This window comes from Ascaphus truei, chromosome 7 (genome assembly GCF_040206685.1).
Source record: "Ascaphus truei isolate aAscTru1 chromosome 7, aAscTru1.hap1, whole genome shotgun sequence".
Classification (NCBI taxonomy): domain Eukaryota; kingdom Metazoa; phylum Chordata; class Amphibia; order Anura; family Ascaphidae; genus Ascaphus; species Ascaphus truei.
The window spans coordinates 87,655,270-87,673,570 of NC_134489.1; the positions used below are offsets into that span (position 1 = coordinate 87,655,270).

An 18,301-nucleotide genomic window follows, 5' to 3' on the forward strand; every position below is an offset into this window, starting at 1 on the left:
GTACAAAGTGATTTGATCATTGGAAATAAATACAACTTGCTTTATAAGCAAAGGTACAGTAGGAAAGAAAAACAGCAGTTATCTTATCGTACCATAGACTACATTGAAGAAACAACCTTGTATGGCCATGTTGAGGTCTTGTTAATGAATTGTGAGCAATGTATTAACCTTCTTTGAAGTAAATTAGATCATTCCAGACTTTGCACCAGATTTATTAAGATCTCTATTTAAGAAGGGAAATTGGTTTACTTCTTGTATAACAGAAGAAATTAAGATTCTAGTCTCCAATTAGTTACCAAACACTGAAGATTGGGACATATGGTGCCAAGAGTTTACTAAAACAGGAGGGTCAGAATACCCGAGAGACATTAGGTACCGCTGACTACAATAGAGGGCAAAAATACTATAATGTCTCCCATAACAAACCATACCCTGCTGTCCTTGGAAAAGTGATATGTAGTTAAATACTGAAATTTCGGTGACTTGCTGCACCACTTTTTTGCTTACAGTTGCACCAAATGTAACACCTAAGATAGAGAACCCATGCGTACCTACATGTCTTACCGCCCCACCCACCCCCTCATCCTCACCCCACAACTATTATTGACTTGATACATAGACCCTTATGACTTATGACTAGGTCAATAGGAGCAAAGACAAATGCTTATAAAATGATTCTCAGCTTTTGCTGCTGAAATCTATATCTGTCACAATCGAAAGGTCTGCCTTAGCTGTCACAGGGTAATGGATCGTGCTTTGTAGTTGGATTTCAGTTGCCGCTGGTGGAGAAAGTTCTTCAAGTAAAAGAGAAGATTAGAATCTAACGTGACAAATCTGCCACTCATCTCCTGCTCCCTTCACTGCTGTGCTTGTTCTATCCTGTTATTCTTTGCTTCAGCTTTCTGTAAAGTGGAAGGATGGCAGTTTTTCTGCAAGCATTAAAATTTGCTATCTAACATTCAACCACCAATTAAATGCCCCCGGGTGTACGTCTCCCTTGCTAGAACTGTGCAAGAATTGTGCACAGTTGCTGCTAAAGCTGCTTGTAGCCCAAAACACAGTTGTTATATTTCAGTTCCCTGTGAGGGAATTAAAATAAAAGCCTTTGAGTACCACAAAATACTTTGGGGAAATCCTTGTTGGACACCTATTCCCAGTAACCACAAAAGGTGCAACAACAATATCGTCTGAATGCCCCTCCTCCCTTAGCGGCAGCATCATTGGACAATATGACTCTGCTACACAGCAACGTCTCAGATAAGAGCTGTTAGCACAGCTGCAGCATAGAACTGCTGGGTGAGAATATGCGGTGTGTGTTCTCTCATGCTCTCCATATCATACAGTAGTCACACGAAGGCTGCAGCCCTAGAGAGGTGACAAACGACAGCATGAATTATCTAAGAACCCATTCCCATTACAATCACTGTTTACCTCCTGGATTCAATTGTTCCCTTCTCCTCAAATGACCAAAGAATAAACTGTTCTAGTTGCAGCAGAATGTATACCTCGCTTCTCCTTTTATACCAAACCACCTGGTAACTCGCCCACGTTCAGCTAACGAGTTTTTAACAAAATGTAAAAAAATGTTAATACAAAAAAAGTTCATCATTTTAAGCTTGAAAAATTTGGTCAAAAGGTCTGAATTTCAGAAAATTGTTGTTTTAAGAGTTCAAGAATGTATTTTCGAAAATGTTATCCCAGCCACAGCCTGAAATATAGCTTCTGCAGGATGGGAGAGGGAAAAATAAACTAATTTAAATGAAGAAAATCAGGTAAATAAGCTCATTTGAATACGGAAAATATATTCAAATTATTTAAAATAGCATCTCCTCTCCAGCAGAGGCCATATTTCCGGATGGGAGTTAATTGTAAGCTCTTCGGGGCAGGGGCTTCTTTTCCTAAATGTCACTTTTATGTCTGAAGCCCTTCTTCCCATTATGTATTATTTGTATTATTTGTTATTTATATGATTATCACATGTATTACTGCTGTGAAGCGCTGCGTACATGAATGGCGACATAAATAAAGATATACATACATACATACATACATACAATTTGGTCTATTAACCTCCCAAATGTCTTCTGAACCTTCCCATTTTCGGGGGCAAAAAAACTCCAAATGTTGCCCGGTTCGCTAACTTAGGCAAAAATGTTGCATGTCTCTAGTGTTAGATTTATGTTTATTTCAAGTGCAATGTCTTATAATGATGCATACAATTGTGTGTTTACATTTTGTTTAAAGTAAAAGAAAAGTGTTATATATACCTCAAGGAGCACTGTATGTTATTTATGTCGTGTGTTTTAGGCAGGGGTGCCCAAACTGGGGTGTGCGAGATTTTTTTGGGAGGGCGCGGCGTTCACAGAGGCCCTGTGTGCTTCCCAAATGAAATGCTGGGGGACTGTGCGATGCCTCTGTAACACACTTACCTTGACTTAGGGGGAGAGCAGGCAGGGGGGCACAGGGCAAAATGTGTGCGCACACCTGTTTTAGGGCACACGGCTTCATAAGGTGTTATAGTATGTTGCCATTAAACTGAAACGTTAATGTTTATATGCTGTGTATTCTTTTAGAGAAACAGGCAGTAAAAAAAAAAACAGTGGTTTAAAAAGTTAACTCTCTTGCCAGTTAGAAACAGGTGTGGGAATGGGAGGTGCTAAATAGAGATGGGAAAATCCCATCTGTAAAAATCCGTTCCCCAGAATTTCTTGGGATTCAACTTCAAAATACGTTCCCCAGAATTTCTCGGCTTTACCTTCAAAATACGTTCCCCGGAATTTCTTGGGATTCAACTTCAAAATCCGTTCCCCGGATTTGAAGCTTCAGCTTCAAAATCCACTCCGCAGGGTAAAACCCATCTGCAGATTGGGTATTAAACAATCTGAGCGGATACTGTACAATCAGGGTGTTTTTAAAAAAGCCACACAGATTTCATATTGAATCCAAAATCTGCTCACAGATTTTTAACAATCTGCACTCTCTCTTTCCCAAGAACCCCTCGGATTTAATCTGTGTTCGGATTAATAACAATCAGACCGCAAATTATTAATCCACCATTTGGCTTCTCAGCGATAGAAGGAAAAAAAATCCGGGAAAAAAAATCTGGGAAAAAAAATCCGGGAAAAAAAACAGGTCAGCCTTTTTGACACGGATCTGAGGAAATCCGCCAACCACAGAAACTAGCTGATCCGAGGCGGATCCCATTCCACCCAAAAATGGCACCCATCTCTAGTGCTAACATGGTAAGAACATTAAAAGGAATGTGTCCCAAGTTTCAGCCTAAACATTCTAATCACAGTTGAAACGCTTTTGGATAACAGGAATTTTGATTGATTTCTGCCATCATATTCAGTATATTGTTTTGCATTTATTATACAAGCTAGCTACAATATTTGACTTTTAAGTATTATAAATCTATGAGTATGATAACTGCAGATTGCAAGACAAATATATGATACATTCCAGGGACCTGCTGATCCCCTCTTGTGTCATGATGACTCGTTTTTCTGGGCACATATACTGTTGCTGAGTCCTTAGTTGTTTTAGATATGTTTAATAGTTTTACAAATCTAGGCCCCACATATATTATATATATAATCTGTCAATCTTGTAGTACAGTTTACACACTTTATCCTGGGAATATGTAGTAAATGAGTGTGCATGACAATTCCCTGGATGAATATACATGAATGTATCAAAATGAAGAAGTACAGTACAAGGAGTGAAAACATATGCATTGTTTCTGTTGCCAACTATAATTTCATTGCTGTAAGGTACCCAAAGGTGGCACTGTATCCTCTTCTTACACACCTAAATAGTCAGCAAATGGGATTCAAACACCTCCCTCTGGTTAATGGTTGGATCCAGAGCAGTATAATAACCATAGGCAAACAAAGACGGTAGCTTTCTTTGCTGCTTGACTGCCTGTGAACTAAGAAACTGATTACGATTGCAGGAAAAGGCACTTGAAGAAGTAACTGAGAAGAAGCTAGGAACCCGTTTTCCTTTCTACAACATTACCACACCCCCAGTCCAGCTGCAGCAGGACGAGAAGAAGGAGACTTGTCTGATGATTACTGGGATATTTCCTCTGAATTAACTCAGTGCCAGCCGGACCCACCTGTTCCACTTTCTGCTGCTGAACAAGAAGTTTGGGGAAATGAACCAGACAGAGGCTGGATTTCTCTTCACAAACAGCAGTGACTCTTTAGAGAGCGTCCTGAGATGCTGCACCCAGGCTTCTGTTGTAACAGACAATGGTTTTGAGGCGCCCTCTCTTGATGAGAGGAACCTGTACATCATGAGGGTGGTTCAGATTGCAGTGATGTGTGTCCTTTCCCTCACCGTGGTTTTTGGCATCTTCTTTTTGGGATGCAACCTCCTTATTAAATCCGAAGGGATGATAAACTTTCTGGTTAAGGACAGACGATCTTCAAAAGAAATTGAAGCAGTAATTGTTGGTCCTTATTGAGAGAACACGGATAATTGTTGGGGGCAAAAAAACAAAAAAATCATGTTGGAAACCAAGGCAGATGTCTGATGCGACACATTTTGCCTTTTTTGTGTGTGTCCACGTCCCATATGTCAAAGAAGCAGAAATCAACAAACCAGTTTTCTGATGGACAGTGCAAGATGATGAAGATGCGCTGAAGACTTCAAGTTTTGGAGGCTACTCAAAAATTCCAAGTGCTTCTAAAGTGATGCTGAACCTGACACCTTGGGGGAAATCAAATTCTACAGCACTTTAAAAGGGGATCACCTCACTCATCTTTTTGTTTGTGATGTCCAAAGCAGAACTTGTGAGAATGTATTGTACAGAATAAAGTGCAGACAGTCTTCATTTTTCTTCTCACTGGAAGGAGGAATTATTTAACTATTTTGATTGTAATACCTTTTTCACTGTTGTATTTGGTTTATTTAAATCAAAATGCTTTGGTACAGCACTGTACCTTTGTTAACTTCCAGACATTATTAATTCCTGTTATTTTGGGACTGTAACGTTTTGTTTCACAACTTGTTTCTTTTGAAAAGAAGGAAAATGTGAATGTTGAAGTTACTGTATCTTTCTATTATGGCTTTTTTTTTATATACTTGATTTAATTTGCATTGTTGCCTGTCACTGGCTACTTGCCTTTGAGCCTCAGTGTTCGCTGCTCTTCTTGATTGTTTATTACTGTATGGTTTACAAAGCAAAAGTGCTCAGACAAAGGAGGAAATTGTGTTTCTATTTGATTTTCCTAATGAATAAGAAAAACGACTTGGTGGTTTCCCATTACAATCTGGTTCCCAAAGCAGTGGTGTTCCCACCATTCATTGCAAAGGTAAAATGAATGAAATGCTAACTCAGAACAGCAAGGAGAACATATACAGTAGATAGAAATACAGCAGTGGAGAAGATCTCTTCATGAATTGCTCCAAACTGATGAATAAATATCATGTCATTTGTATTTTGTAAAATGTGTTTGTTTAAATGTTTATTCCTAAAACATAAATGATTTGAAGTGTAAATTCAGTCAAATCGAATGTCAATTTTTGTTATTTAATATGCATGGATATATATATATATATACTGTATATGTACAAAAACAAGCTATACAAACAATGCAATTTACCTCTAACTTTTAAGCTTATTTGAAATATTTAGATGACATCAATTATTGATTTCCATATTGTGTCTGTGTTGTTATTGTTTTTAATATATTGACTTTTTTTCCCCATTGCTAAAGGCTGAAAGACACATTGCTACAGGCTGAGATTCACATGGTTTATGCAGTTTATTTTATTCATAAATATCAACAATGTAGTATCTCAATAATACAATCTGAGACTTTGCGCATATGCTGTGTGCCTTATATTTACTAAAGTTGTGGTTTTTAAGGCAAAAGTATTAGTAGTGTGTTGTCTTTTAGTGGTTCAACATCCATCTGGAATCTGAGATGGAAAATAAACTGTTTAGATAAAGGTACTGCCAATAGCTTGGAAAGATGACTAGTATAAACAATAGGACAAAGAGCAGGTGCAATTTATATAGATATGAAAGAAACTAAATAGCGGGGGAAGAGTGCTTTTATGTACATAACATATTCCTGCTCCACAAGTAAAACCTGGCACATTATCAAAAATAAATGGTAAAAAAAAATAGATCAGACAAAATAGAAATATAAATCATCACTTTAATTAAAATAATTCTATGTAATGAATATTAAAGGGAAAGCATCAGTCAGGAAATCTGCAATTCAAATGAATAATCAGTTTGCAGTTCAGTGCTAGTCGGTTTCTGCATAACTTTGTACAGTTGCTGAATATTTATTTATTACAAATGCGCATTCTGCCATGTGATAAATGAAAGTAAAATTGAGTTGATGCATCTAAGCATATTTAAAATACAAAGTTAAAATAATAGAATACGGATGGATTACTTTTAAATGTTTAATTTAAAAAGTGCTGAAGTTAGGAAGTAGATAGGAATTTGTTTTTTTTAATGACATTTCTTAAACAGAAAGGAAATTTAATGTTTACAAATGGGCATTTCATAAAATAAACTGGACTCTTTAAAAGTGAAATAGTGTGTGTGGTATCTTTAATATTACAGTATTCATAATTAAAGAGTAATTACTGTACTGATGTACTCTTCCATATATATAACATTTGGTCACCTGCTGGCCCTGTGTATACTGTAGAATCGTTATCATTTGTTTAAGGCAATTAACAGAAGTGACAGAATATTTAAGGAAGAAGGTTGAGTATCCAAATATATATTTTCCTGTTTTCCATATTGTATTATCATACAATATCGTATAACGAATGCTTGCTAATTTTGTGAAACAATGCATTTACAGTATGGTTGATGATACAACAACAGTAAACATGGTAGCCAGTGTCAGACTAGGGCCTGAAGGACTCAGGGGGAAACACATTACAGTATAGAAGTCCACTGCAGGTGCATAACAATAATAAATTATATGGGGGAAGAGAGTGACATAGAGGAACAAAGAGTTACATGAGGGAGGGAGAGTGATATGGAAGGGAGAGTATGACAAGAGTATGGAGTGGGTTATGGGGGTGGGGAGATGGATCACACATGGAACAGAAGGTGACATGGGGGAGGGATTAGATGACATTGGGGCTGCACCTCACTCTCTCTTTGCCCAGTGCACAAGGAGCAGGGACATTGCATCCGCAGGGGAGGGGGGGATCTTCTCCTTACCTCCTCCAGTCAGCTGCTTCATGTCCCAATCCTCGTCTTACACTTTAGCACAGAAGAGGAGCGGGACAGTATGCATGAGTGCACCGGCATGAAGCATCTGACTGGAGGGAGTGAGGACAAACCCGCTATCTTCACTGGGGAGAGAGGGAGAGTGAACTGCCGGGATCACTGGGGATGATACCTTCCCTTGAGAGGCCAGTCTGACCCTGATTGTATCATTACTTTTGGTGACACCAAATTTTCACAAACATCTAATATAAAAACCCATACTCTTCTACAAATATAAATATATACCTATTGTCATGCTTGTGTCACTGCCCCTAAAATTATCTGTAGAAAAACTCTTTCCTCCTGTTCACAAATCGCATTCCAGAAGACAAAATCTATTTGGCAAGATGGACACATGGGTAATGAGTCTGCTATCCTTGGTTATCAAGAGAACCTACCAAGTTTCATGATACAATATAGGCTGTAAGGTGGAAAGTAGGAGAATGCAAACATTCAGTGCATAAGTACAGTAGGTGACACTGGGCAACAATGTTCACATACTGTTCTTATACTGTTCTTATAGTGAGATGTAATGCCCTTTCGCATTACTAGTGACTTAGAATGTTTGCCCCTTGGGTGTATAACAAACTGAAGCCATTACACTGGCATACTGAATGCAATCTTAGTACCAAAATAATTGAATACTGGAATGAATATGACCTGCTACAAATGTTGGGGTTAAGCATTCAAGATCCATTCAAGAAGGAAAATAAGATGTCAGAGAGGTTGTACAAAACACTAAAATCACAGAGAACATTACATTAGTACTGACCTGCAGAAACATGGAAGCACACCCAAGCTCATAAGGAGCAACCCTACCTAATAACACTCTCTCTTGTATTACCAATGAAAACAACAATAACAACATTGTCAATTATCTGTCAGTATTACACACTAACAGGGCTAAACAGCAAACGACTTGCTGCTCTAACCAGCTACTTCAAAACTGCTATACCAGAATGCCAGTCAGGTTTAGACACTGCTTATGTTATTAGTAGCCCTTGGTAATTCCCTTTGGAAATACCCACAGGCCAGTTTCTGAGGGCCAAAATAAATTGATCTAACAACCATCTGATTGAACAACAGGCAGGGATCATGAGATCTAAATCTCTCAATCATGGCTATAGCCAAACAAGCATTAAAAAGGTGTACACAAGAGCAAAAGCACGGACCATAACTGTCTGCTTTATGACAATACCAACAACAAAAAAGATCAAAAACAACCTATCAGAATAATAGGCACATACAGCAGACAATGGCACAGTTTCCGTGATATATTCAATCGCTACTGGCATATTCTATTGGAGGATGAGGACTTAAGGGAAACAAATAGATGACCAATCAATCTGTCAGATCACTTGGTTCATAGCCACTACTGTACATAGCTATATAAAAATACTTGGCTACATTGTAAACCCACAGGAACATACAGTTGTGCAGAACAGAACAATCATCTGTTCCTTAGCAGGTCTAAAAATTAGGTAAATACAACCTCAGATGAACAAAAACACATGACATATTACTCCATGTCATGATTTATTTAACAAAAATAAAGCCAAAATGGAGAAGCTATGTGTGAAAAACTAAGTACACCCTTACTGCTTCCATAGGAATTAAGATGCTAAGTAGCAGACAGGTGCTGTTAATCAAATGCCCTTGATTAATTGATCATCAGCAAGTGTGACCACCTCTATAAAAGCCGTAGTTTTAGCAGTTTGCTGGTCTGGAGCATTCAGGTGTGTGTTAACACAATGCCAAGGAGGAAAGACATCATCAATGATCTTAGAGAAGCAATTGTTGCTGCCCATCAATCTGGGAAGGGTTATAAGGCCATTTCCAAACAATCTAAAGTCCATCATTCTACAGTGAGAAAGATTATTCAAAAGTGGAAAACATTCAAGACAGTGGCCAATCTTCCCAGGAGTGGACGTCCCAGCAAATTCACCCCAAGGTCAGACCTTGCAATGCTCAGAGAAATTGCAAAATACCCAAGAGTTACATCTCAGACTCTACAGGCCTCAGTTAGCATGTTAAAGTTCATGACAATTGTGAAAGGTTGAGTCCCAGCCTTTATTTAAAGAAGCAGCAGCATCAGACCCTGGGAAGAATGAAAGAGGCTTTTGCTGTTCTCTGAACCTTCTTTTTATTAGGGATTCCACATTCAGGTGTACAACAACCAGTTCTCCCAGCGTGATGTCTCCAGCCACAGAATAGCCAGCAATATCTGCATTAGAAAGTTTGCATCCTTTCACTGAAGTTCCACAGACATCCTCATATCACATAACAGCAATAAGGAGTGCAGAAGGGGACAACCTCATATCACAAAGCAGCAACAAGAAGTGCAGAAAGAGACAACCTCATATCACATAGCAGCAACAAGGAGTGCAGCAGCCCCAGGGAAAGAAACTCCCTCCCTTTTATTACTGGTTAATTAGGACACAACCAATAAAGTAAACCACACAGGGGAGTTGTCTCCCCAGAACTTACACAATTTGCAAACATAATGTTACGCCGGTGCTGCCCGCAGACCAGACTCGTCCCTTATACTGAGTTGGGGACGTATATGTGCACGCACCCGCAGCAGAAGGAGTGTGTCCGGAGTCTGGTGTTTTGGCGTTGCCAGGCCAGGTGTGAACAGGTGTAGCAATACTTGCCGGTACCGGTACTGGAGAAGCGAAGTGTTTGCCGTTAGCCAAAAGTCGGGGAGATAGAGATACGGAAGATCGAGGTCCAAGCTGAGGTCGAGGGATGGAAGAAGCTGCAGGGTCAAGAGGGAGCCGGGATCCAGAGCCAGGTAAGTTCGTCCACCAAGCCGGGTCGTAACCTGAATGCACAAAGACAAAGGGAGAGCCAGAATAGACGTCTCTAGCAGAGACTATGTCGAGCGATGTGAGAGAGGCAGAACAGGCATTAAGTACTGTGGCTGACCAATGGTTAACGGAGGCAGGCCTGGAGGAGCCCTAGGAGCAGTCCAGGATTGGTTTCCATAATAGGCTGCCAGGTGATAAGGTTTAGGGTTAACTAGTAACCAGCGTGTGGGAGGGAGGTGTGGCTTCACTGCAAGAGCAGTGAATAAATTAGCTGGTGCTGGAATGTGTTCCGTAACAGCAGGGGATGCGCGCGCAGAAGCAACGGCAGGCAGCCGAGCACCAGTCCTGCGCGGGGCAGCAGCAGCCCGACGGGGAGGACGGGAAAGTCTCCTCAGCAGGGAGGCCGGGCGAGGAGGGAGCCGCACAGCCGCGGGAGTGGACAGAGGTGAGGGGAGGTCACGCTGCGACCGACATGACCCCTGAGTCCTCACACATAATACACTTCACACAACATACAATTTTCTATAGCAAGCCCCAAAACAGTACCTTTTACAAACATCCCATGCATGTCTTTACTCTGAAAAATAAATGACATTCAGTATCACTTACTTTAATTCCCCCGCCTCCATACCATGGTATAATCCACCCTGAATGGTATGCAGGAAGGAAACGCCCTTTTCCTTTTTAACAGAGACTGCCCATAGCTGTGTAACATCAAACTGTGTTTAACTCCAACCAGACCTGTATTGTACTGACTGACCTCAGGACATCACATTAAAGGTTAGTAAAGTTTCAGATAAAGGAAACAAAAAAAAGATCGCTGGGCCCAGCAAAAAAAGACAGAAACAGAATGAAAGAAAGATAAAGTGGTGCACTTGATGCCAGAAAGCAAACATGCATTTAACTTCTACAAAAGTACAAGCAGCCCTGTCACAACAGAACAATTAGAAAAAGACTGAACAAGTATGGTTTGTTTGGAAGGGTTGCCAGGAGAAAGCCTCTTCTCTCTAAAAAGAAAAGGAAGCACGGCTTAGGTTTGCAAAGTTGCATCTGAACAAACCACAAGACTTCTGGAACAATGTCTTTTGGACAGACAAGACCAAAGTGGAGATGTTTGGCCATAATGCACAGCGCCATTTTGGCGAAAACCAAACACAGCATATCAGCACAAACACCTCATACCAACTGTCTAGCACGGTGGTGGAGGGGTGATGATTTGGGCCAGCCACAGGACCTGGGAACCTTGCAATCATTGAGTCGACCATGAACTCCTCTGTATATCAAAGTATTCTAGAGTCAAATGTGAGGCCATCTGTCCGGCAGCTAAAGCTTGGTCGAAATTGGGTCATGCAACAAGACAATGATCCCAAGCACACCAGCAAATCTACAACTGAATGGCTGAAACAGAAAAGAATCAAGGTGTTGTAATAGCCCAGTCAAAGTCCAGACCTCAACCCGATTGAAATGCTGTGGTGGGACCTTAAGAGAGCTGCATAAACAAATGCCCGCAAACCTCAATGAATTGAAGCAACGTTGAAAAGAAGAGTGGGCCAAAATTCCTCCACAACGATGTGAGAGACTGATAAAGTCTTACAGAAAATGATTACTTCAAGTTATTGCTACTAAAGGTGGTTCTACAAGCTATTGAATCATAAGGTGTACTTAGTTTTTCACAGGTGGCTTCTCCATTTTGGCTTTATTTTTGTTAAATCATGACACAGTGTAATATGTCATGTGTTTTTGTTCATCTGAGGTTGTATTTACCTATTTTTTAGACCTGCTAAGGAACAGATGATTGTTATTATGTCCTGATATGTAAAACCATAGAATTCAAAGAGGGTTTACTTTCTTTTTCACACAACTGTATGCCTGTGGGTCCTGCAAGGGATGTCGGTTTGTGAACCCTTCCAAGGATTTTTGGAATTGGGATAAAAGTAAAAAATTCACAATAAAAAAGTTCATAAACTGCAAGACAATAGGAGTGGTGTATTTGGCTACATGCAGATGTGAAGTAAAGTACCTGGGTAAAACCAGAAGATAGTTCAGGAGGCGTATGCTTGAACACATTGATACTATCAGGAATAACATAGATACACTGTATCAAGACATGTGAATCAAGTATATAAGGTACGTCCTTCATAACCTTTCAAGGCATAGATCATTTCACGTTAGGTATCAGACGAGGAGATCTGGATAATATACTACTCAAATCCGAAGCCATGTGGATTTATACCTTAGGGATTCAAATGCCTCATGGACTTAATGAGGGGTTGACCTATACAGCGTTCCTGTAAATATTATTAGAACTGTGAACTTCCTGTGCTGTTATTCATATACATATACTCAGTCAATAACAACTATGCATGTGTATATTTCAATAATGAATATAACAAATGTAAATGCAGAATTACTTACCTTAATATCATCAGAAAAGGAGGCGAATGGGTCCTAAAAATAATCAAAAAATATACACAGATTCTCATTGTATTTATACAGATATGCATCACATACTGTATAACGAGAATTACTTTGATAGAATAAACAGACAGTAATTCAAGCACAAATACACTCTGGGTGGCTGAATATTCATATATGAAGATCATACATATGTACTTGAATTACACTTGGCTTTGTGTGCAACAAGGAATTATTGAATCTGTTAAAATTCATTGGCACCATGATCTAAGATTAGTAAGCGGGTGTCATTAGACTGACTTCTATATCAGTAATAACACTGTGGTGTTTACTATATGTGGATTTCAGTGTTATATTGACTAAGAAACACAGTGGAATAGGAATCAGTGCTTGGAGCTGTTTATCTCCACATCAGTAGTTGCAATATCAGCAGAAAGCTTTGTTATGAATAGGCTTACCTGCAGACTATATAATCGTTGACATTTTCCCTAGTGTCACATCTCTCAATGCGTTTTTAAACCGTATTTTTAATCTGGCTAAAGCAGCAATCTCCTTTACCTTCTTTTGTTATGAACGGCTCCAGACCATTTGATTGGCGAACGGGTTCTCATGGCAACAGCGAGGGTATATAAGGATAGCAGTAATGCTGGTAATGCCCACCCCCGAAGATGGTCCCACCGGAACGAAAGGCGCGTCAGGTTTTGGTGACGCAGTTACTGTGACGTCATAGACACGACTGAAACGCTAGGCTTCGGTCAGTGCTGATATACTCGAACCTTACAAGTTCAAGATACAATACTTAGGGGCCTATGCAGAGAGCAGCGAATTTTAAAATTGGCGAATTTATTAAAAAGTAGCTTTTTTGGAGAGTTTTAATCTCCATATGCAGAAAACTGCGAATTCTGCTATGTTTAACATGGATGCGTGTGGCGAGTTTAAATTGGCGAGATGCGCGCTTCAGAAATGTGTTAAAACAAATTCGCGGCTTTTTTTTTCCCTTTGCAATGGCCGCGAGCGGCAGTTTTTTCTGGCGAGTTAAAACTGAGACAATCGCGCCATTTTATTGGCGCGAACAGCCGCTAGATGCCGTTCGCGCCTCTCTGCATACGGATATTTTTAAAACTGGCGAGATTGAGGTTCTCGCCAGCCGCGAGGCGAGTTTTATAACTAGAAAAGAAAAATTGGAGCGTTTTTCGGAACTCGCCATTTTCTGCTGCTTTCTGCGCGATTTTCTCCAAAAAATGGCGAATTTCGAAATAGCGCTGCTCTCTGCATAGGCCCCTTAGTAAGCTAAACTATGTTGTGGGCCCTAGGAGGCAGCCATTAGCGCTCTTCAGACCATCTGCAATAGCACTAAAAACGGAAGCCCTTTGGTGATATAGGGGGCTATGCACTAAGCAGTGATAAGTGGGTTTTCTGGGTGCTATGCACAAAGCAGTGATAAGTGCTTTTAAGTGAGATACATGCCTTTATAGCGTGATACTGCCTGTTGTGAGACAAAGCAGTGATAACAGTGCAGTATCGTGATATAATGGCTTTTTATCCCACTTAAAAGCACTTATCACTGCTTTGTGAATCTCACAGCAGGCAATATCACGCTATAATGGCTTTTTATCTCACTTAAAAGCACTTATCACTGCTTAGTGCATAACCCCCATAGATCGCTAGTTTTCACCTTGATGCGGGGCTGCACTGCAAGCTGTCACATGAGTCCACCATAAGAACTTATGGAGTCGCTAGCTCTGAGGTCCACACACCTGACATTTTTTCCTGTGCATCAGGTATACCGCTTTTTAGGGTGAGTGACACAGATCTATACGTTAGATCTGTCACTTGTGATATCTCCCTGTACGGATTTAATTTCATACACCCTGCTTAATGGGGAGTATGACTTTTTAACGAGTTTTTAGTCTCCTTTAAAGTAGTCTTTTCGATTCATCATTACCAAGGATTCTTTTCATATGAGGTACACTACCTAACTGGTGCATATGTGTATAACACAGCCCTGTATTAACTCTGCAAGTATATGTGGCCAGGTCTCCCCTCTGGGCATCCCCCTCGGCCCCCCCTTGGTTCCCCGCTTACCTCCGCATAGCGGGGAACCCCCAATAGGAGCAGGGAGGTTGCGCTGGGTGAGTGGGCCACGGAGGTCTGTGGTGCACCTGTCTAGCGGGGGCCTCCATCTTGGAATGTGCGTGCATGCGCAGTACGTTTCGCGCATGCACAATGGCCCAATAGTTGCAGCGGCCATCATGGGACTACTTCCGCATGTGCAGGAGCATTATGGAGCAGCGGCCATTAGATAAAGTACTCTGCAGGGGAACTACATCCTCCAGCAGCCCCAGGGTCTGCAGTCACATGCCAAATGTATCAATGTGTGGAGCAGGGGACTGCTGCAGCCAATAGGGCTGCAGCATTCCCCTGATCGACACATTAATACATGTGGCGCGCTGCGAGCTACAACAGTCGGAGCTGGGACAAGGTAGGGAGAGGGTGTATGGACAAGGTGTTTGTGGCCCCTGCACTAGGCCAGGGACCCCCTATTAGGCCCCAGCTAGGCCCCAACTCCCCTGTAGGTTGTGGCTGCTACAGGGACAGGCCCTTAGACAGGGATGCGGCCTGTGGTCTGGGACTAGACCACCAACGCATAATGAGACTGTTAAGGTGGGACCGTCCAGCTGGATACCACCCCACGTGGAGGCGGACGCATCGCTGACGGCGACGGCGTGGGACCAGACGGACCCTTGTTTTCTGTTGGTGCTACCAGGTGTTGGAGCATCCAGCAGGGATATCCAATCTAGAAGTGCACCGACGTTAACACTGATTGTGGGCAGCGCTGTCGCACACATTTAGGGAGGAGTGCCTATTGTGGGCTGGACACTGGGACACTGGTGCCTCTGCACCCAAGTAGTGTGGGAATACCAATATACGCATTGCAAGGTGTTGTTGCATATTATATGTGTGTTCTAAGTCTGTGCCTAGTAAATACCGTTATACTCTGGTGTGTGCTACTGGGTATATTGTCCTGTGACGGGGTTATCCAGTATAGTTAGGATCCCTCATAGGTGGAGGCGCTGTCACCAGATGGATCAGGTACACTGCAGGCTCCCAGCAGCGGAGGTTCAAGCATCCTGTGAGCCACAGGTAAAGCACCACACATGTAGTAGCCGCCACATCTCCCATAGGGTGGGTGAAACAGCGCTACATATAAAAATAGTGCATGGGGTTTATACATAGCTGTGGCTAAGTATTATTATTGCTGCAATACTAGGATCTCTCTGAGATATAGAGTGTTCCAAGCAGTTTTGGGGAACCCATTGTGGTCCCAACTAAGCACTTAGGCTGTGTTTATAGTGGAGAATGGCTGTGCTCTCCAGCGCTGATGCTTGCTGATGCTCACCTCTCGCTTACCAAGTGGCTGCTTTTCATGTTCTTGCCCATCAGACAGAGCGTGTGCTCTGGTAGGCGGGGCTTTTGGGGCGGGGGCGGGAGGCGGGACAGGGATCTGTGTGATGGATATGTATGTATGATATGGATGGATGTGTATATATATGTGTAGCGGTCATGTAAAATGGCTACAGTCATCTCTCCTGCTGACAGTAAGGCCTGGTAAGTTGTGGGCATGCCAGCAGTAATTATGGAGGTTTGCCCTCACACCCTGGTGGGGTGCCCTGTGTATGGATGGGAGTGGTCACATGCTCTGACTCCATGGTTTGTGATGTCAGAGGTGTGTCAGATTCCAGAGTGTACATAAGGCACAGCACTGTGTCAAAAAGTAGTTCTAGTACAAGTTCAGCTAAGAGGAGGAAGAGTTCAAGTTCTAGTCCTAGCCTGAGTTACTGGTTATGTTATAGTAACTGCAAGAGACTGTGTCCAGGGACCTGGCACAGGGTAAAGATATCCCGGCTGGGAGAGGGAATCCCTATTAAAGGAGAGCTCACCTTTCAAAGGGAAGCATTGACTCAAGATGAGTGGCTAAAGATTCTACTGCGTGGGGCAGCTAGCCCACATCAATCAATAAAGATGCTCTTATTCGAACACCCTCTCGTGTACATGTGTGGAGTGAATGTACAGAGAGGAGCACCACGGAGGAGTTCCTCAACAGGACCATCCCCATGCGGACGCAGGGACCCTGATGAGGTGGAGGCGCTGCACTGGAACTAGGTAGGACTCAGCACACTACCTCAGCTGCCTGTCTGGACGGGTCCTCCCCATACACCATCATGCGGGAGACTCAGGAGTCCTGTAGCCAACAGGTGCACAACCAGATACTACCACACTGTAATGGGGGCCGGTTAGACCACAGGGGCCAATGTGAGATTGGGTTGGTCAGGCCAGTTCAGAAATACCGTTACATTTGGAGGCGAGCTGCTGAGATCAGATCTGTCATCAGGACAGGCTCTAGCTAGGCACACTGGGAAACAGGGAGAGAGTCTGCTGCCACTCTGTGCTGCGTAGGGACGGACCTAGGGGTGGTCAGGGGGCTGACGGGATATTGTCAGTTCGCAGGGACGACCTAGGGGCCTGAAAGGAGTGAGGGGTTTGGAGCCGGGCTATAGCTGACCAAGTCACCTTGAGGTAGTGCTAGTTGGTAGGACGCCAGAAGGGATAGCCTGTTAACGTGGTCAGGAATCCTGGAGAGGGTCTGCGCTAGGCTGACCAAGAGAGGTAGACGCCCCAAGTACTGCATGGCAGAGCCAGAGTACTCTAGCCCATTCCAGACACTTATCATAAGGAGCACAGACTGGGAGGAAGGAGTTACAGCAGACACTGAGAGAGTGAGCCTAGCCTGAGGTAGTGCAACATGAGTCCAGCCTAGATCAGGTACACATGTGGTGGTGCATCTGAGCAATCTTTATTGTACTGGTGTGGTGGCTGCCCCGCAGAGCGGAGCCCCATGTACGATAATTGGTACGAGAGTGTGACAACCCAAAGAATGGAGGATCCGCATGGTGCGGAGAGCCCAAAATGGCGACCAGAGGCTGATGGGGAAGGCACCCGTGGCGTGCGCCCCACTGAAGAGCAAACTGTCGCTGAGCTGTCTTTAACCAATCTGCTCTGGAGTGGAGCGAAGGCCGTGGCTGCCCCGTTTTTGTCCTGTCTGGGACACCGAGGGGCCACCCTTGAAGAGTGTGAGGACATTGTGATAATTGGGGGGGAACCCCGCGAGGAGAGCAAACAAACTGACTTTTCGGGCTTAAAAGCCAACCAAAATGGCGGTTCCCGCTTGCTAGGGAAACCGCATGGGCCAGTCGCAGAAAAAATGGCTGATACAGAACTTGCAAAGAGCTGGCCGGGAATGGCGCGAACAGCAGAGCCCCGCCCTGATGGGGGGCATGGCGCGAAAGCTATGGCTGCGCCTGCATGGACAGTGACTCACTCGGCCCCTGTGCGGAGTCAACCGCTTAGTCTATGGGACCCTCCCCTGATTTCCACCAGGGGGAGTGACTTTCAATTATGGCCTGTGGGAATGCACCCACTGGGCCTAGGGACTGATATACAGACGGCGCCACTACAAGAAGTAGTTCCGGCCGCGGAGGTAACGTGCAAAAAGGAGGGATATTTTGCATGAAAAGCAGCAGCTAGGAGAAGGCAGGAACTAGCCGCGGCCCAAGAACCCTACTCTGATGAGGAAATTGGCGCGAAAACGCAGACCGCGCCCACCAGGACTGAGAAAGGTGCGGCCTTAATTAAGGGGCATGCTATTCCCCTGTGGGATCCGCCCATACTTGCAACCCCTGGGGGCGGGTTCCAGCTATGTCAGCGGAAAGAGGAGCCGAAGCAGGAAGTGGCTGGCCCAGAAGCTTCTACCGGTTAGTTG

General features: G+C 43.0%; 1 protein-coding gene and 1 long non-coding RNA gene across 2 annotated transcripts in view; both read left to right on the top strand.

Annotated features, from left to right (window-relative positions):
• Positions 1 to 18,301, top strand: part of LOC142498566 (uncharacterized) — a 198,355-nt gene that overhangs the window by 71,539 nt on the left and 108,515 nt on the right. The window lies entirely within an intron of this gene.
• RPRM (reprimo, TP53 dependent G2 arrest mediator homolog) lies at positions 3,844 to 5,884 on the top strand. The gene has a single exon (XM_075609372.1). The coding sequence runs from the start codon at positions 4,160 to 4,162 to the stop codon at positions 4,469 to 4,471; it is 312 nt and encodes a 103-aa protein (XP_075465487.1). The 5' UTR covers positions 3,844 to 4,159; the 3' UTR covers positions 4,472 to 5,884.

Bases quoted from the DNA above. Each gene is read 5' to 3' on its own strand.
- RPRM (XM_075609372.1), top strand. From the start codon at position 4,160: ATGAACCAGACAGAGGCTGGATTTCTCTTCACAAACAGCAGTGACTCT.